The sequence below is a fragment of the Oculina patagonica genome, chromosome 4 (assembly GCF_052425735.1).
Source record: "Oculina patagonica isolate OP01 chromosome 4, crgOcupat, whole genome shotgun sequence".
Taxonomy (NCBI): domain Eukaryota; kingdom Metazoa; phylum Cnidaria; class Anthozoa; order Scleractinia; family Oculinidae; genus Oculina; species Oculina patagonica.
This window is the reverse complement of record NC_135761.1, coordinates 25,687,738-25,708,332: the sequence shown is the minus strand read 5'-3', so window position 1 is coordinate 25,708,332 and position 20,595 is coordinate 25,687,738. Positions and strand designations below refer to the sequence as shown.

The 20,595-nt window shown below is 35.8% G+C and overlaps 1 protein-coding gene across 4 annotated transcripts; it reads left to right on the top strand.

Annotated features, from left to right (window-relative positions):
* The first annotated feature begins 206 nt into the window (after window positions 1-206).
* LOC144652729 (adenosine receptor A2a-like) lies at window positions 207-20,571 on the top strand. 4 transcript variants are annotated; one of them, XM_078512780.1, is made up of 2 exons: window positions 207-316; window positions 18,314-20,571. In XM_078512780.1, the coding sequence occupies exon 2, from the start codon at window positions 18,602-18,604 to the stop codon at window positions 19,550-19,552; it is 951 nt and encodes a 316-aa protein (XP_078368906.1). In that variant the 5' UTR covers window positions 207-316; window positions 18,314-18,601; the 3' UTR covers window positions 19,553-20,571. The 4 variants fall into 4 exon arrangements, with proteins under 4 accessions (XP_078368906.1, XP_078368905.1, XP_078368904.1 ...); XM_078512779.1 differs by lacking the exon at window positions 207-316 and adding an exon at window positions 361-447; XM_078512778.1 differs by lacking the exon at window positions 207-316 and adding an exon at window positions 4,029-4,158.
* Window positions 20,572-20,595: the final 24 nt, after the last annotated feature.

Below are 20,595 nucleotides of genomic sequence, written 5' to 3'. Positions count from 1 at the left end.
TCCAATGAAAGGCTTTCAGAGCTTTCTCTTGGGAAATATGAGCTCACGTCAGTTCGGAAAATAGCATTGTAATGATTAAATCGGTAATTAGATTTTTAGGACTAATTAGGCCGAAGTAATAGAAAAGCAGTGTACTTTTTTATGTAAATAGCATGCACGGGTCACTGCTCTTTAATTTTATAAGCTTGACCGACACATGTTTTCCATCTGCAGTTACACTATGAAGGTTTTATTTACTTTCCAAAAGAAAAATGATAGTAGAAATCCCTTTTAAATCCACCCAGGAACAATATCGAGCGAAGGCATTGTCAACAAGGTAATTATTATGATAATATAGCTGTTAAAAGTAGATGTATAATTGTGCACTTGGTAATCCACGGATGAACGTTTTCTTCTCGTTAAAAACATTTGGAATATTGGCACGGTTCGAAGACCCCTCAAGTATTGGTGAGTTAAATGTGATGTTGAGCTGGATCAGGTTCTTCTTTTATAACTTGTCGACTATTCAACATGTATTCGTGTGCTCTATGGCCTCTATGCGCTGTGTTTACATCTTCCATAAGTTACGACAATGTAAGCCAAGGGTGTTCTTTCGGGAGACCTTGATGTCAAGCTTTTGCTTATTACATGTTCGTTTATATAGCACTTGTGTTTAAAGAAATTAATAAGAAAAGAGAAGTATATCGGTGAATAGGGTTTAACGCAATGAACATCTACGAGCCTTCCACACTTTTTGAGATTTTTTGTGTACTATAGGAGGTTAATTAAGTGAATTTTGGCATCACGTTGTTTATGAGCCTTGCTGTTGTCTGCCAAATTTTCCAATTATATATGCGATTATGTCTCGTTTCGCGTGATTTTTCTTTATATCAGTGTGCCTACAGAATAAAACAACCCAATACAGCCAGCGATAACTATGCTTCATGTGTGGCAATGTAAAACAGCACGACTAGCAATCATGCAATACGGTGACCATTAAGTCAATTATTACCAGATGATACGTGTTTTGATAACCACATGATAGCTATTTCTTTAGAGGGACATTAGATATAGATATTTATCACCAAAATGCATGTTAAAACATTGGATCATACTCAAAACATTATTTTATTTATCAGCACCTCCAGGTATCTCTGAAATAATCTTTTTATTCAACACAAGAGTGACTAGGCAAAAACGATGGCGTAATTACAAATTTTTCAGCACAATATGTTAAATTGAAGTTCTTTACAAAGAAAAGTCTTGGAATATATTTTCAGTTTCACTTGAGCATTTAAAAGACCTCACTAGAAACATAGTTATTACTTGAGACCGAGAAATATTGTTCAGTTTGCCTTTCATCTGCAGTTTCGCTCAGTTTATATACTCGTTTAAGGGCAGTTAACGATTCCCTGACAAAGAAACGAGAAATATTCTTGGGAGGTTTACCGCATAGAGGTGATTGTAAACTAAACAACATGTCATACTCTTTCTTTAAAATTATTGAGCGAGGCGGCGGTAGAACCATTTTAATGAAAAACAACCGATTCCGTCTAAACCAAGACCCTTAACACTTGTCCCTAAAACGAAGGTAAAAGTGCTCTTTTTTCGCTATGTCTCCGTATATATCTACGGTCGTTAAAGGCACATGAGCCTGTACCGCGGGGTTATAATATTATTATTTTTATCCAATTTCACACCGACTATTACCGCGTAAAATTCGTTGTCAAAACACAGCGCTTCCTTGCATAAAAAGATGAATACTTTCTTTGTTATTTTACATGCGGTATGACTTCATCATTTGTTAACTAAAAGTAGGAAAGTGCTTATACAGGCAGTCATTTACTGATCTCATAGACCGACCTTAATCTCGTTTCAGTGTAAGGATTTAACGATTCAAGGTCTAAAATGAGAAACTATTTTATTGCCTCCATGTGAATAAATTACTCTTCTCTATTTCTCTTTGGTCTATAATTTGGCATTTATGAATAGCATGTATTTTAATACGCATTGTTCACGAAACACGGTCAAACAAAAGCCATGGTTTTCGTAAAAACCCTAATCTATTTATCTTTGGAAAGGCCATTAGTCGGGACTAAACCTTTTCTTCTTTCCATAATTGTTAACAAAGAGACAAGCATCTCAGCTCTAATCGAAGAAACAGTAGAGGGTGGATTTGAGATACTTTACGCAGATTGTGCTGTCTAAACTGCGAGAATGTTACCAAGGAGAGGAAATATTCGCTCGCAATTTGACGAATTAGCCATTTTCCTTAAATTTATGTTTTTTGGTCGCATTTATCTCGAAAGACGAATAAAATTGTCAAAATAATGACAGAAAATAATTTCCCACTAATCATGCGTTCGTCTGATACGAGTTATGACAGTAACGCCTCTCTTTGTGCGACGTATGTTTTTTTTTTCCCTTTATTTTTTTTTAAAAAAAAAAAAAAAAAAAAAAAGGAGAAAAAAAAAAAAAAAAAAAAATATATTTTTCAATTTTTTTTCCTTTTTTTTCTTTTTTTTTATATTTATATTTTTTTTTTTGTTTTGTGGGATTTTTTGGGGAGGGAGAGGAATTTTAGGGGGCATTTTAAAAATTTGTAAAATTCCCCTCATTTTTAAAAATTTTTAAAAACGCCCAAAAAAAAACTAATTTAAGAAAAAATTTTTTGTAAAAAAAAAAAATTTTTACACTAGTGCGACCCGGCCCTATGACGTACAAATGTAACCTGAAATAATGCCTGAGATGCCTTCCATCCCAGGTAACCTGCCAGAATTTTGTTCAAGTTGTTCCAACAACTCGTCGCTATAATTCCTGTGGGAGCAATCACGTGAACACTGGTAAACAAGACACGAATTTCCAGCTCTCCTAACTCAACTTTAATCCGGCTCATTCAGCGCTGACCCCAGCGGAACACAATTGCCATATTCGACTCCTTCGACGACATTTGTGCACCGCAACAGAAATTCATCACGTAATAATACATCCAGAAATAATACGATGAAACGAGAGAGAAACAGAGGGCTTAAAATTTCGTGGCAAGCTGACAAAAACTCAAAAATCACGTGATATATAACAATGAAATAAATTATCATAATTAGCCTTTTCGCGGGAAAAGACACGACAATTCCCTTTTTCTTACTTAAGGATGGGAAGGAGTACCGTGAGAAGCAAGCACCTTGCCCAACAAGCACCCTGATCAATCGTTCGCCCGGATCTCTCAATCCGCGATCTAATGACACCATTTGGTCGTTAAGGCAACAAAAGCCCTATTCCGCCAAAGGCCTCCAACCTATCTTAAAATCACGTCCAAAAATACCTTTTGAACAAATGTAAGTCTGAGGCTTATTTTCGAAAATTCAACTACTATTATGGACAGCACTTGATAAATGAACACGAGAAAAAAGCCGATTGCAAGCTAGTATTTTTTTTCGCATCGTGAGGGCTGATGTTAAGCAAATTAGATATACCTAATGAACATCAGCCCACGTCACTCCGAGATCTAAAGCATTTGCTTGGCAACCGTGCTTTTGTTAACTATAAGGTAACAGAGCAATCAGTAAATCGTAAATGGAAAGGGCACGGTTTCTGTCAACGGCCAGAAATCGTTCCCTTTTCATTTCCTGCCCGTTTCATCATCATTTGCTTTTTCGGATCTGAGAAGAAATATATTTTCCTTCAGATATTCATAAATTTGACAGTTGTATTTCTGAACCCCAGCTATTAGGCAATCATTCAAGCAGCATGACGCTAATGTCCTTCCATAAAGAGTTTTGTTTCTCGCATATTTATAAGCACATTTCCCGCTGAAGAATTAAAAACAGCCCGCGCAAAACATTTTAAATCTTCCGCACTGTAATTATTTACATTTTAAAATTGTTATGTAAAACTGTGTATCTTTCCTCGTGCAAGGCTTTTGTCACGCTAAAAAATTAAAATGAGACATTTATAAACAAGGAAGTGTATTCAATGCTCAGGATCCAGGCCTTTTAATTTAAACACGGATAAAACAAGGTCATTTTTCTGCCCAGCCCTGATTGTAGGAGATTTGGGTGAAACGGCATATTTATTTATTTACTTGAATTGTTGTTTGCTAAAATGAATGTAGTTCGTTGCTTCAATGAAGATAGAAAAATACTGAATGCAAGGCCCAAACGCTGCCAAACAGGGAGAAAGGTAAATTAGAACCATTTAATAGTCCTGCCTTGGCGCTATTCAATAGATTGTTTATATCACATTCATATATCATACATTAACTGAATGTATTGAAAAATCAAGCAAAATCGAGCAAATATTTTTTCCAGTTTTTTTTTTTCGGTGGAGTCTAGTGTGTTTAAACTAGCTGAGTAAAAATGAACCTCACAAAAGGCTGTTCTTTTAAAATCGGAAAAATTACAACACAATTGAATTGCAGATTACACGAGGAAGCTGCCAACCATAGGGACTAGCTCGACTGCCTGAGACATCAGTTACAAGTGCGGGTTTCTTTTTTCAACCTTTCTTATTGATACACTGTTTAGCTTTTCCTTGTGTAACACGAAAATCTTTCAGCTAGTGATCGATTGTCAGAAGCTTTCCTTTGAAACAAGAAATGCGATTTTTTCATAATGTAACTTTATGATTTAGTTTTAATTGTAGTGTGCTAAAAATAGATTGACAACTTCCATCCGGGTGGCCGAATGACGCTAGAACAAGCTATAGCTATAACTGAATTGTAGTTGTTAAGAGGCCTTGATTTGAATGAATAGCAACAATGTTTTTTTTTTCGAAGGCTTTCTCGACTGGCGACTTGTTATATCTTTGTTATACATTTTTTTTGTTCGCTCCAGTACCCGTTGGTAGTCGTTAGAAATACTCCATGATTTCCATACAATGGCAGTAATGAAAGAAAGGTTAAGTCAAAGTATATCGTACAAAAGGTTTTTTCGACCGGCGTAAGCATATATAGACTTCAAAATCTTAAATGTTTATTCATATAATTAACGATATTAAATCTTCGTGCAAAATTTCGTGACTAAACACTGATTTGCGTTCGAGATCATGACTTCGTTTTGAGATTTATAACTGTCCGACTTAGCATGTCCCCGGCTCAAAATAGCGCAAAGCCAATATCTTCTCATCAATCGACTGTTATACATAGCAAGTGTCAAATCTGGATAAAGATATTTTTATAAGTAATCAATAATATTACACAAAGAAGATTTACTACGTTTCTGAGGAAGCCATTTTTTACTGATTTGGTCGCCAATGATTTTTTTCATTTGGTGCCCTGAAGCTGCAATCCAACATGGCGGATACATCGACAACACAACTCTTCTAATTCATTTTCATCGGTTACATCTTCACAAAAAATGCACTGGCTTCCAAATGCTGCTTAGTTCCTCCATTTCAGCTGTATTCTCGATGCAATCCGTATAGAAAACATTTGTCTTTTATACACGAAAAATTTTATATTTCAAAAGTAACAGAAACATTCTTCTCTTATTCAGATTCAATAGAAACTTATTTAGCTCCGGAATGCTGATTCACAGTTGCGTGTGCAAAAGTAACTGCTTAGCAAAACACTCTCAATATCCTGGGGCTTTATTATGAATTTATTCCAAGCAATACATTTAGCAGAACATACGCGATAAAAGTAGTTGAAAAAATTGAATAATATTGGCGTTGCAGAAGAAAATATAAAAAGTTTCCATGATTTGAAGACACGTCGAATAGTGTACGTGCAATATAACATATGCGATGCTTGAGATGTTTTGTCCTTGCAGGAATGAAGACCATCAAACAGCCAATTACTAAAAAATCCCCCCGCCGGCGTGAAACATATTTAAACATTTCCTGATGAAAGGGCGGCATCCTTAAATAACTTCCAGTAAGAAATATTATCGTAAGCTAATTCACTTCCTCGTGTACATTGAATTATTTCTTCCCTTGAAAATATTACAAACGTTGCAAAATTATAAATTGTGGACCACGTCAGTTATGTCACTTAGCATAAGTGTAAATTTGGCTTGCCTGTCAGTTGTATGTCACAAATCAAATCACTATATTTTAATTTTTATTTTACAAAGGGCCGAATGACCTTCATGGGTTCAGCTTTTCAGAAACGTATTGAGGCTGTTTTGGTTTAACGGGGGAAGTCTGGCTAAAAAAAATATCTGCCCTTTCTTGACAGTTTTAAATTCATATTTTACCACGATGACACTTATTTCCTTTATTTATTTCTCTATTGTGTTTAACTGTCCATTCACAAGCGAGGACACTAAGCACCGAGTAATTAAGTATTTCGTATACTGAGAGAAAGGAGCTTTCGTGTCGTGTCGTAATTACATATTCACGTTTTCATGAGAACACGTAAACGTTTTAGCATCCATCGTTCGTCCGCTCAGCGAGAATTGAATCTACAGAGAAACGAGGTAACATAAATTTTTAATGCTTGTCTCGCTTTAAAAATTCGGGTTATGGGGTTAAACAACTAAATAATCAAACAAGACTGTGTGAAGTACTGCGTCTTGCTGTGTTGAAGATTTTTGTTTCCGTCAGTTGGATAATTTACCTATAGTATATGCGATAGTCAGTTAGGAATTGTTATTAAGTTACTTTTTAACTCTAAATCTCTCATTGTTAACACCACGGTCTTAAAAAACACATGCAGATTTAAATTTCTTCGAGTTATTTTTTTTCAAAAATTAAGTCTTTCAAGCTACAATATTTCAAACACTGAATAATTGTCCAAACGAAACAAAATAAAACACTAATCCCTATAAGTCCTTTAACAAAGCTTGACATTAATTTTAAAATGTATTGAGAAACACTTTGCTCTGATTCAGTTGAACTAATTTGTGGTATATGTGCCTTTCTCCTGACCACAGTTTGTCAATATGCTTTTTTATTTTGGACAAAAGGTTTTACAAACCAAAGTTTCTCTCGAGTAACAGATTGGCTAGTTATCCTGATTTGAATTTCCATATCAATGTACTTTATTATTTATTTTAACCCAATTTGAAACGTTTTTAGATGTTAAATAATAGAAGCTGTGTTTTCCAAATATTGGTTAAACCTTATGTCGGCGTGGGAGAAAACAGCATTTGTGGTGTTGCTTTATAGTTGAGAAAACCGAAAACAAAGGTACGTAATGAAAGTCTCTTTGGATATGTTCTTACATATTAAAGCGAAAGGCAAAGAGACTTTGTTTTAAATGTGACAAATTTTGCCAACCCTACTTCCGCGATATCCTCGAAACTGTATTTACTTTTGAAACAAAACAACGGATGCTTAATCTGAAAAGTACAAATTTGAGACAAAGATAATGCTTCACGATCAGGTATTATCATAAAAAATGCTTCCGAAAGTCATCTTATATCGCAGAAGAAGGCTAGATGTTAACAGTTCTCAATTTTCTTGGAAACAAAACTTAGATCAACACTTGCCGAAGCATACGTCAAATGTTGTTGTAGTATCTGCAACACAAAAGATGACTTAATAGTAACTCATGAAACGTGAGGAAAATTTAATTGAGATCAGCGTGCGTCAGAAAAAGAAAATACAGATGGTGTACCTAATTTTATTTACTCAAAGACTTAAACATCTCCTTTGGGATTTCCTCTGGTTGGAGAAAGTAAGCCAATAGTTAATGCTAATTTAAAGTGGGGACGGTCGTGTTTATCGTGTTTTTGTTACTCTCGATATTAGCTTCAGTGAATATCGTAACAAGACAAATTGCTTCGTCATGTAAAAGCACCCTTAATATTTGCATTTTCACTTAAGGCAAAACCAAATTTTCAGATAACTCTGGGATTTTTGCCGAGAAATAGACCCCGTGCTGAGTGTGAGTCAAACAATTCGTTGGAAGTTAGCAAAACGTTGTATTAATTTTAGTGCCCAAAGTTTTTCCAAGCGATTTTTCAGTTAATTTCTCGTAAAAGAATCAGAGTCACTCTCCTGTCTCATTGCCGTCCTTTTAAAAATTTGCATCGCAAGAATCTCAAACATAATCTATTTTTAAAAATCATTTCAGTAATAATACCTCATAAATTGAGTTCAAATCGCGGGGGTAAAGATAGTAAGAAAAGATAAACCGGTCGTAAAAATACCACGATAGGACTGAAAAGCAGGGAATATTTTCAAACAAAGAAATTCAGCGTCGTATTTATAGTTATATCAGTCTTAATAAAATAAAATGAACTGTCGCATCTGTTTTCGTTGTGTATTTTTCACGCGTAAAAACCAAATTTACTCAAATCTAAGGTTACAAGTGGGAATTGGTGTACTGGAGGTAAAATGCGGTGTAGATAGCGAAAACACTCTCGATCTATAAATCTACCATATACAAAAGCCAGATTGACTATCGTTTATACTTGATTGTTTTTCTGATGAAATTGGTTCGCAAATTCGAAATGTCATCTCCACATCACCGCATTATTTATCTGGCTTAAGCCCATTAGAATCAACTAAATTTTACATCGTTTTTAAATCGAGAATTTATGCAACAGTGAATTTAGTTTACTGTAAATAAGACTTGGGTGGTAAAGATTGTGCACGGATAAAACTGAATTAACAAATCGTTGGATGATATAAGTGCATATTTCATGAAATCGCAGATGATATCCGATGGGTCGTTGTTAGCCCTAAGAGTTATCTCCTGGCATATCAGTAGATAATGAAGCCTATATGTAATGGGAATTTGAGAACGATCCCCTAAAAATCTTGAATATCAGTTTGTGTGTGATATTTAAATTGGGTTCCCTTAATAAGAAATGCAAAAATCCTAAATATCAGTTTGTGTGTGATATTTAAATTGGGTTCCCTTAATAAGAAATGCACGGAGACGAGAATCGACAGTTTGTACTTGACAAGGGAGCTATATAAAGTTCGCTTCAACTAATGACCCATCTCCGGTTTCAACAAATTCATAGGCTGAATCAGCAGAAATAAGGTAACAATGTCCTTTGTACAACTCAGTTATATCTAAAATTATGTCCTCCACTGAGTATACTGCTAACGAAAGTTGCTTGCAAATATTCAGTTTGTTGGCAAACATATAAAACCCTACACCTTTATGCTTTTCAGTCCATTCCCTTGTTATGTCCTGCAAGTACGATTAAAACACTTTTCAGTCAGAATTGTATTTGTCTTTTCGAAAGACAAGCTGGTTAACATGCAACTAAAAGTAATAATCGTCTTTTTAAAAAACTTGCTCAAAATACAAGTGTAATAGAAATCAGCTTTAATTGCCCGCGTCGAATTTTGTCCGAATGAGATTTGAGAAAAGAGTCCGAGTACTTTAACGAAAGGCTTTGTATATCAAAACATTTACAGAAACAGGTAATCTCTTTAATGAAACCAAGCGCCAAAAATTTAATGAAAAGCTGGTATTAAGGTCATTTTGCCATAACCGTGACCAAGACAACAATGGCCTATTAAATGAGATGAGGAACTTAATATCAATTTTTATAGATATGAACTCGGTGTCCAAGTTGGTGCATGACACATACTGCATTTCATAAATAACACCAACATAACTACAGTTTATTTACTAAAGATTGAACTGAGGGTTGAACACAACTATTCCGGCAGTGAACATAACTAAAGATTGAAATGGATTTTAAAAACTGAGCTTATGGTTTAAAATGTAAACTGTTCAGCTGTGTAAATCTTCATGTATGAATTCGTTTGGACGGTTTCAAAGCCCCGAAGCTATAGCTCTATCAGCAGCTTTAAGGCCAATGCAATGATCATTAGGTGTGCCTTAGATCACACAAGGCAGCCAACATTACATGACATTATTTTTACTTTTAACATAATTTAATTTTTATATTTAATATAGTTAAAGAAACAGAATTTTAATATGTTTGTACTTAGGTTTTTTAAATGCAGTATATAACTATTTTCTATTTTATATATATTTTTTAGTTAGGCAGGTTAGGTGTCCACAATTAGTAGAGGGGACTTTTCCCCTCAGCTACTACAGATTTGACACGAAAAGAAAGTTGTTATTATTATTATTATTATTATTATTATTATTATTATTATTATTTATTATTATTATTATTATTATTATTATTATTATTATTATTATTATTATTATTATTATTATTATTATTAGAAATGTTCTTCAAGTACTCCATCAAATCACGCATAAAAGTGGGATGCAAGACTAATTCTTCGTCAGTGTTGTAATGATTGTCAAGTTGATGTCATAATTTGCCACACGAGACTCCTAAGATTGAAAGAGTCGAAAATGAACGTGGTCGGTAACCCTAAACCAGTTCAGGGAACGTGCACGTTCACTGTCGTAGCTGAGTGGAAAGTTCTAGTATCGGAGAAAATGTAAATAATGAAACACAATTAAAATTGGAAGATAGATCTTAATTTCGTGCGTCAGTGTTTGCAACTGAAGTCAAAGTTAGCCGGGCTTTTCGAACACTTAGCTCACATCAGGGTGAGAGCCCCCCCAAAAAAAAAAAAACCATCAGATGAATAAGGGTGCACCAATAGGTCACATCGTTATTTTCCCAAGGTGAAGTGGCATCCGGTTGCAAAGATAAGAAAACAGAGCGATACACGAGCGTGTTAAGGACGGTGCCTACTAATAACAAAGTATTTTTGCCCGGCCGATGACTATGCAAGAAATGTAGATGTTACAAAGGGCTACTGAAATTCAAAAAGAAAACTGGGGGTAGCCACGCAAATTTTCGAGATAATTAGGTTTGAAATCTGGAAAAAAGTGCTGACGTGGCATTTTAAAATAAAGAAAACTAAATACAATTTCCTTGCAAATTCCATTTGAAATTGATTTTTCATGAACGAAATGAACATTAAATATAACAATCTTTACAATAACTAACTAACTGAATGTCTTCGGAACTGCATGATCCACGTTTTTATTAACAAAATAATTGCGTTTGAGCCATTTTTGACTCTAGCAGCTCTCACTTGCACGGCCAGAAAATCGGCCTAAATTGTTTTTCACTTCATGAAAAATTAAACATGTGCTCTATAGACTTACCACTTACATTTTATAAAATAAAAAGTAGGGGTCACCACGCGTTTTTAAAAGTTATACCAGTTGTTTTCAGGTTCTATGAAATCGCCTTTGGGGTCTGTTACATTTTTCCTATCCCCTCCCTAGCGGGTTGAATATTTGCATCTCGCGCGTGCACTACGCCATTTGTCACGGTTAGCAGTTTGTGGGTAACGTTTTAGCGCTTAGCGATTTGTTTTTAACTGTTAACGTGAGCCATTTTCAGTGGTTAGAGGTCAATGGTTACTGATATGTTGCTTTTCCGCTGTTCCTAGCTTAGGATATGCCCATACTGGATTTCGTCGCAGAGAAAACTTTCTTTATTTTTAGTCGCGCGCTTGTTCGCGTAGTTGAATTCGTCATTTTGAGCGAGCAAATTAATTAAAAGCGCGCGCGCAGTGTGATTGATGCATTGCGTGATGCGCAGAACAAGTGCGCAGTAGCAATAGGAGGCACCGTCCTTAAAGCACTGTAAAATTTGCTTGCGAATATGATACCAGTAGAAGAATTCATACTTTCTTTTTTACTTTCGGTTACTGTAAAAGTCCTTTACATGTCCACTGTCAGCCAATCAGAATGCAGAAATACCTACGAGTCATAAACATGTTTCTTACAGATGCAGTTTAGTCCATAGTTAAAATAGTTTTATTGTTTAAACTTCCATTTCTCTCTGTCAGATGCCGACTGTGTATATGGATGGTACGAGAGTTTTCTTCTTTTAATGATTGCAGTTTATTCATGTTTTTACTTCTTAGAATTTTAAATAACACTAACATGGCTTTCGTTTTGTACCCTTGCCAATTGGCTACAAATTAGAAACACTTTTCTTCCAACAGAATAATTTTTGCGTTCGTGGGCTGCGGGCGTATCAAATCGAGAAAGAGTGTTTTAATTAGTGTTTAGGTCACGGGCTCAACTTATTTATCACAGATGTATGTTGGCCTTCTAACTTGAGCTTTTCCACGTGTTTACAGTGAACATTCTCTTGTGCTAACTCCACTTATCAAGCAAATCAAATGTAGTATAATGGTTAACATCTTTAAATATGTTTTCTTTCGTATATCTTTAAATTAAAAAAAACATTCATGGTAATAAGAGCTTTTGTCAGCTAATATGGTATTATCTCGTAGGACGATCCATTCGTGATCACGAATTATCCCTTGCGTGTTCTCTAAACACTGAATATTATAACTTCCTCACAGAACATGATTACCTGCAGGGCGCTCTGGCCTGGGCGCTTGGCCTTTAGCTGCTTTCACATGAGAACACCACTTACCTTTTCACATTAGCACGATCAGTTGCTACTTAAGGGCTGACCTTTAAACTTTCATCCAAAGCTGTGCATGCAGTGATCAGTTTCCGAACGCCATGTCCATATGGTAGGTAAGCCAAAAATATTAGCAAACTTATCGAAAAACTAAGTAAAAATTCAAAGTCCTCAAGTGGAACCTAATTTCCCCAAATGACATCATTTGATTTAACATGTATGAGGCTGTAAGGAGATCTGTCTCAGGGGCACCCATCGAGAATATAGTTCAAAACCACTTAAAGATAGCACCGTTGAACGTATTTTAGTATTTAAACGGTAGATATAGGCATATTTTTATCCCCTAAAATTTTTTTATCTATTCGGATTTCCTAGCTGAAAGTCTAGTGTTCCGAAAGTTATAGGGATCAAAACTTACCTTTTCGAAAATTCCAGCCAGAGAAAGGCTCTCGAAAATTCTAGGTGACCTTTTTAGAGTAAAAAATCCGTTAAAAATGAACAATTATACCATTTTTTAGATATTCGAAAATCCTAGGAAAGGCAGGCAAGCAAAAAAATTTACAATGAATGTTCCGAAAATTCTAGATCTCAAATCGTCTTCCGAACAGATATTTTAACGAAATATTCCGTTGGGTGCCCCTGCTGTCTGGAGAATATTTGTGTTGATAGACTTTTAGAAGTGTCGATATCTGCGATAACAAATAAATGAAGTGTCTATTAGGAAGCAAATCAACAAGATATTTAAATTATGCGCCCCGTTGACATTTTCTGTTGGTTAGTTTGTCATTTCTTGTTCTATCGTACAGTTTTACAACATTGAAAGGCAAGCCCCGGAAAATCTCAACAGCAATGTTTCTCGTTTCTGGCATATTTTTTCGAGTATACCCAAACCATGTACTTACGCCTCGAAACTTAAGGTATGTTGTAACGATTTTACCTGTCGTTTCTTGCATAAAATGTTTAAAATTGTTTTATTTGCGGTTAAAAAAAAAGCCAAGCCAAAACAACATGATTAACACTTTAGGTATTTCTACAAATCCTTATCCAACACACAACAGTCGCGCCGGAAAGATATCCACTTAAACACAAGTCTCTAACATCAAAGTCTCTGACTACAACACGAATCAATTTCGTACCCGCGATTACGAGAGTGCCGGCAAATCAGCTTAATTAAACCACGATGCGGTCTTTGTGTAACAAGACAGGTCAAAAGGACAGTGGACCTGCGAGATCGAAAACACTGCTTGTCTTGCACTGTCTTTGGTAGCAATTTAACTAGAATTGTTTATGTGCGAGTCAGTCAGTCATTGTCACTGTAAAAGTTGGTCGGTCAGTGTATGGAAATTAAATTTATATAGGGCTGTGCAAAAGGATTTGACAGTTTCTGGCTTTATCCTTGCGTGTTAAATTTCTGTTATATTGCTTTCATGTTTTGAACATTTGTCACTGTCTAATAATAATCATCGGGCTTTTTCTTGTGACCGTGAAACAGCCATCAACTACAGATACCTTAAATTGCGGCCTTTGATAAATAAGAAGAGAAGACAGACTAGGAGAGATGTCGCCTTTTTTAATATAACAACAGTAGCAATAATGAACTGCTTCCTAATGTATGCTGATGCGTTATAACTTTTAGAAGAATACTATTAGTACTGAATAGCGAGCTGTTGACTGCCTGTACAATTGTTCAATGCAAATCCGGTACATCTAATAGATGCACAAGAGTAAGAACTATTTTGCGAGTATTTTCCACTATCTTGCTCATTTATTGTTCAGGGGAACTTTAGCAAGAAAGCTTGCATGGTTATTTCGTGATACACAAAGTGCCTGGTATAGAGAGTAACGGCCAGCAGTGGTTACTTAATACATTAGTTCTTAATTCGACGTAATATTTTTTTTTTGTTTTGTACACCCTGGAAACATTGCCTCAACCGGATATTAATTATAAACAAATTGTCTTCGCCACTTTGACCTTCACATTAAAAGGTTATCAGAACAAAAACCAGCTAATTTCACTCTCTTGTAGCCGAAATCTTAGTGGGTTGTCTCGAGTTGTCATTTTCGTAGAGAATGCCATGTGATAGGAATTTAAAGCAAGATATCGTACTCCCTCTGGTTGTCTTTTGTTAAGTTCATTTAAAATTGTTTCCACTGTTACGGTGGCATTTCTGCAAACTAGCTATATCAAAGCTAAGTGCACGATATATAAACAACATTTTCACATTTGTCTGTTTGTTAGAAAAGAGCAGAAAGTTATTCTTCCGTGCTCACAGGTAATCACTCACGATCAACGTTATCTTTTGGGCATCAAGGTCACACAGACGAATCAGGTGAGACAAACTAAGAAAATCATTTGTGTCGACCGAAACTTAACCGTTTTTTTTTTGGGTTTTGCCTTTACATGTACTTTACTTTGTGACTGCTGTTAGTAAAGAAACTCCCGTCAACCAATCAGCATTAAAGCCAGAAACAACAGGGCCGGGCTTGTGTTTTCCCGCCGCGCTTACCATACATGCATTGGTTCACTTCTAACGTTAGTCGTAATTGGCCAGTGTGATTGCACCCTGTGTGGAGAATTTGTACATTTCAAACTTGGGACCGAATGGTTAAAATCATGGTACCGCAAATTTTGCCATTTACCGTTGTCTAAAAGCACCTATTCGAATTAAAAAGTGTCCTTAATTATCGGCGTTTAAGTTTTCAACCTTCAAACATTTAGGTGATTTTAGAGTTAATTTCGTGATAGAATTGAAGTCCCCCTTGAATTTTTATTTTTTTTGGCCTGAATGTTTTTTAAGCTGAACCAGCTAAGCAAACACTGAACTCTTGAACAAATAAACCCTTTCAGTGGGCACATGTGTGGGCGAATCTCTCCTCAGTTCACGTTTATGTCAAGCGCTCATTTACATAACGGAAAATACAAGATGTACATGGATGTCAAAATAAAATTGCTCTTTGATGATTGTCATTTACTCAATTGCATAATAGATTTTTCCGTGAAGAAAATAAGTTTTCTGATTAGGTTCCTGTGCGGTCTGAATTAATTGCGGTACGGACCGCTAAGATTGGACTGGTCATAAATAGCTTTTGCCGCCTTGCTTTAGTGGCACAAAAGAAACCGTTTTCTAGTTATATCTGGCCAACACCTTTAATATTAAATTCTAGTAAAGATACTTAAAACCGAATAGGTGAACGTACTCACTCAACATTGAATTCCGAAATTCCGCATTGGTCGGGAATGGATGCCATCTTTTCACAAACCCAATATAAAAAAAAATCAAAAGAAAACGTTAATTGAACCGGCTCGTTGTTTTTGCAAGTTTATAAACCTGGCCTTCGGCTCGGCCCACGAACTTCCTCAGTATAGACTGCACGCTCAGAGTTTTTTCTTCAGCAATATCTATATAAATATATTTTTTTTCACTGATAATAGCTGTCCCTCGCTAATGATCGATTCTCTTTATATCATCCCGTCATTTGTCAGCTTGACTATTTTTAATATAACAATGCAGTATTTCAAGAACCACTGATGCTGTTTTCCTCAGTCGAACTAACTGAGAGAGAACTAACTGAGAGAGAACAAAGAGAACTGCTTAAGGTGTTGGACACCTTAAGCATGTTACGATTTTATTTAGGGTTATGGGTTTGCCAGTCGAAGATCAAAATTAAGACACTGAATGAGGAGTTTATAGCCAAGCATGACTGTTGACCCGGTTTAAAACACTGCATTTAAACAATAAGACGGTCAAACTTGCGGTCATTTGATGGTCGGTGGTTATTGAGTAAAATCTTTTTGATTCCCTTTTAATTTGAATGCATTTTGATCTCCACCGCTGATTTATTGTAAACTAATTTTACTTGTCGTAATTCTACATGCGATGGACTAATTATTCACTTGCTTGGGATACTCTCAGGCTAAACTAAATTCAAGAAGGACTAAAATATTAACATTACCTAAAATAATAACCTCAATGTTCGAGAGTTGAACACTTAGTAGCCTTCTTTTTACGATTGGACAGTGAATGACACTATTTTGAAAATAGAAGTTGTTATTAATAGAAATGAGGATGTTTAATGACTAATGACGTTAAACGCAACCTTTTCTGACAGTTGACAGCTTAATGTTAGGATCGACAGTAAACCCCATTACGACCAAGCTAATGCCACGTGATGGCAAGAAGATAAATGTGAACATACTGTGCACGCATTTGACATTTCTGACAAGAAATGGCAAAGAAAGCAACCCTTGCCAAAATGTCAACTTTCCAAAGGAAGAGGTGCTGTAAAATAAGCTGGTTCTTATAAAAATTGAAGTGTTATTAAATCTCCACTCTTTATATCGCTACCATTATTTCTTCTGGGCCTGTCAATCACTTGTTTAGGCTTTCCACAGAATAAGCCATTTGGAAGTCCTTTTCATATATTCTAGCTAATTATTCATTCTTCACAAAGTAATTCACTTTATTCAGCTAGCCAAAGCTTTTTGCCTAAAACAATTCTCGTAATATCCCCGTTTAAAATTTATTTAAACAAAGTTGGAAAAAGTTAGAAAATGATGACCGTTGTTGATGTAATGGCTTCCAAAATGGATCAAGATACCATATGGCTCCGGAGGGTTTTCTATATACTTGGGTATTGTTATATTAGCGGTTTCTTTCTCAGTTTTTCTCTTTTCTGTTCGATAAAATTGAACACATAGGAGCATAACTTCAAAATATTGGGAACATTCCCGCTAAAAATAATTTTCTTGGTAGGAAGTTAAAGTCTAAGTTTAAAGTAAATCTACCGCTTTAGTCACCGAATTCATTATTTTCCATGCAGACGGGTAGCTAAGAACACTAATTACTTGGAAAAATAACTGTGTAAATAAAAAGGGAAAGTTGTGACATGTATGCAGTTGTGGCAAATACGGTTCTCATTTAATCGAATAGCTCATTTGAATCTATGCAGCAAGGCATGAATGACCGATTCTTGGTGAGTTAAAATTTCGTTGCTTCAGTTATTCTTATCTCTTGCAAAACACTGCGGTGACATAAAATAGTCACTAACAAAGAAAAAGATTGTAAACAAAAGAGTTCCCATTTTTAAATAATTCTACTTTCTATCACAATAGTTGAGACCTCCAACATTTCTAAGCAAACTTGGCCTTTCTGGGAAGAATGCGAGATTTAGAAGTGAAAACATGAGTTTGTTTATAAAAACAAATCAATGAGTTCCAGAACAATTTAATATGTAGTCTATAGAACAAAAATCTAAACAAGTATAAGGAGAAATCTTTGTTTGAAAATTATGTGTAACCACCAGGTATCTCAAAACACTAAAGAGCAAAAGGCTTAATAATTTTAGTACTTAATTCTATAGTTTTTTTTCAAAATTGGACAGGTAAAGAACTGAAAAATTGCTACAGACATCCGATAAAGTCAATTTTAAATCCGAATTCCCTATTCAAATGTAGGCAATTGTTTTGAAATCGCAAAGAAATATTCACAACAGCCATCATCTGGCCTTGAGAAACCCCGCTAAGAGGGGAACAATGACATCCCATGCTAAACCACACTGGCCCTCCATCTTTAATTACTGTGCGTCAAACTGCTTAATGCATCAAACAAAACCCAACTTTGATCACCTCAAGTAAAATATTAAAAGAGTTTCTCACAAAAAAGAAACGAAGGAGTAAATAATTGGTGGGCACGGCTCGCCATAAACACATTTTAATTTTGCTTGTGTCTTTGTTAATTGAGATGCAATTTGCATGAGAAGGTTATGATGAAGAAGTCGATCACGCTTACCCGCAGTAAACCGGCCTGAGAAATAGGTTTGATTTATTTAAAAAAGGTACAAGCACAATTTTTAATTCAATTTCCTAAGGAAAACTAGTTTTAAACTGAACACGCTACAAATTATCGTCAGAGAAGTATTAAATTTCATCTTCCGAGCAGTTCCTCTATTAAATATTGATTTAGTTTAGCTCTTTCTTTAGAAAGTGTCAGCTTCAAAAAATTTATTTCATTAACTTGTTGTCTGAACATCTTTTTTTTTGACAGATCGACGAAAAAGCAGTAGTTGGGACCAGGCTATAAGTGATTCTTGACTCGATCCATGACTGCAAGTTAGCAGTTGAAGTTTCTTCAGCACTACATCACTGAAGTGGGTGGCAAACGTTAAGATTAAGACTTTGCCAATATTACTGGAGCGTGGGGAGACAGCTGCTTACTCCTGTTTATCCACGTTCGATTGCTAAAAATAACAAAGCACTGAGCGTATTAAAATAAAATAAAAAAACACAACTGAGACAAAGCTCGGTCATTTACTTGAGGAATCATAATTCAGTGATGCAGCTAGCGAACAACACATCGACTGGAGCGACATTTGCGCCTGGTAACGAAGGCTACCCAGCAGTGAATACGACTGTTTTGATCCCGCTTTCAGTAACATGGGCTGTCCTTGGTTTTGTATCGACTCTACTCAACATCATCGTCTGCTTGATAGTCATGATCGAGAAGCGATTGTGGACAATTACCAACGCATTTGTCGTCTCGCTCTCGGTAGCGGATCTTCTCGTTGCAGCCGCTCTTATCCCAATCTTCATTTACGAGAACTTTTCCCTGACGCATGAGCCAATCACAGGGTATGTGATCGCCTTTCTTCTCTTGGCGTCAATTTTCAACATTGGCGCTGTTACATACGAACGATATGTTGCCTTGACGAGACCGCTCGGTTACCGAGTCACCATGAACGCCACCAGAGTAGCTGTAATTATTTCCTTGTGCTGGGCTGTACCGTTTTGCATCGCGATACTTCCACTGGCTTGGAACGCGGATCCAACGACGAAATATCACAGAATTTACATGATTGTAACAGTGTTTGGCTTCGTTCTGCTTCCATGTTTGGCCATGATTTGGATTTACGTACGGCTGCTTCGCGTGGTCCGCCGCTTCATTTTGCGAAACCGCAGGCGTTCCACTTGGGGGAACAGGACCGGAGAGCGAGCAGGGAATGAAGACAAGGCAGTCATCGTGTTTGCCATGATATTCGGGATGTTTCTTCTCTCTTGGATGCCACTCATTTACATCAACATTTGCGAAATATTTAACCAGCTTCACCTGATCACAGCGCCGGTGCTTTACGCTTCGTTTTACACGTTGCTTTTCAACACCATCATGGATCCGTTGATTTACGCGTTTCTGAAGAAAGACTTCAGCGATAGTTTAAAGAGAAGGTGGAAAAAGAAAAGAAACAGCAGCGATCCGAGGGGAGAAACGTTGGTAGAAATAACCACGTGACTGGGCAGACTGAAAAGAACGTCTTGGAGCAATTAAAATGCGTTTCGTATGCGGAACTTTCTTCAAAAGACTAAACGAAAACATTGACATTTGAAAGCAATCCGCATTGCTTGGGCCATTCATGATTCAAACTCTTTACTTTTTCCTTAATTCTGCACTAGGGACACTAAGTTGAATATAGTAGTCATTTGTTTGTATATATTTCAATGAAACTGTTAAGACGTTAATCTATTTCTTTCTGGAAAATAATCGGAATTAAAAAAGCTGAATCAGAGAAATAGAATGACATTCAATTGATCTTGTTGACTTTTGATTCACGGCTTCTTCTGGAACTTTTAAATTACGCACAGCTTTATTAGAGAAATATTAACGTTCATGTTCACACCATATGCTATTAAAGTTGTAAATCGTACTGTCAAGATCCTGCTTTTCTAAAAAGAAGTTATGCATTATAGTAAAGTAATACACCATCTTTTTCGATAAATCTTTCCATTTCATATTGTCTTTTGTTACTGATAATCACCAATAAGTTTAACTTCAGGGTTTTCTTAACGCAAGCCCGCTGACTATTGGCTTAAATTGTCACTTTTCATAGTTTACCAAAAAAGTCTGATAATCAAACGTCTTTGTGTAGAATGAATTTCCATTTTAAATAAAAATTACTAGAAACACTTTCACTTTTTACTCGCGAAGATATAATATTCAGACCTTAAGAACATGCAAGCGCGATGCAGAGAGGATGTCAAATTCATATCGTCTACAGATGTACGAAACTTATATTAACAAACGGTACGAGTAAAAAGGACCTTTTTTCTTGCTTTCGAGTCCATTATGTTAACATGCTGACCATTAAAATTTTGTAGTTTTCGCTCTGACCAAGTGTTTTTCAGTACGTGTCAATTTTTCTTTAAGTGGCTTCAAGATTCTCAAACTGTTCTAATGGTTCTAATCTTGTATGTGTTGCTTTCATAATATATTAATTCGTGCTGTGTATGCATGTGAGAAGCCGGAATTTTCCTGCGCTTGTAAGGAGGCTGAGTATG

Bases quoted from the DNA above. Each gene is read 5' to 3' on its own strand.
- LOC144652729 (XM_078512780.1), top strand. From the start codon at position 18,602: ATGCAGCTAGCGAACAACACATCGACTGGAGCGACATTTGCGCCTGGT.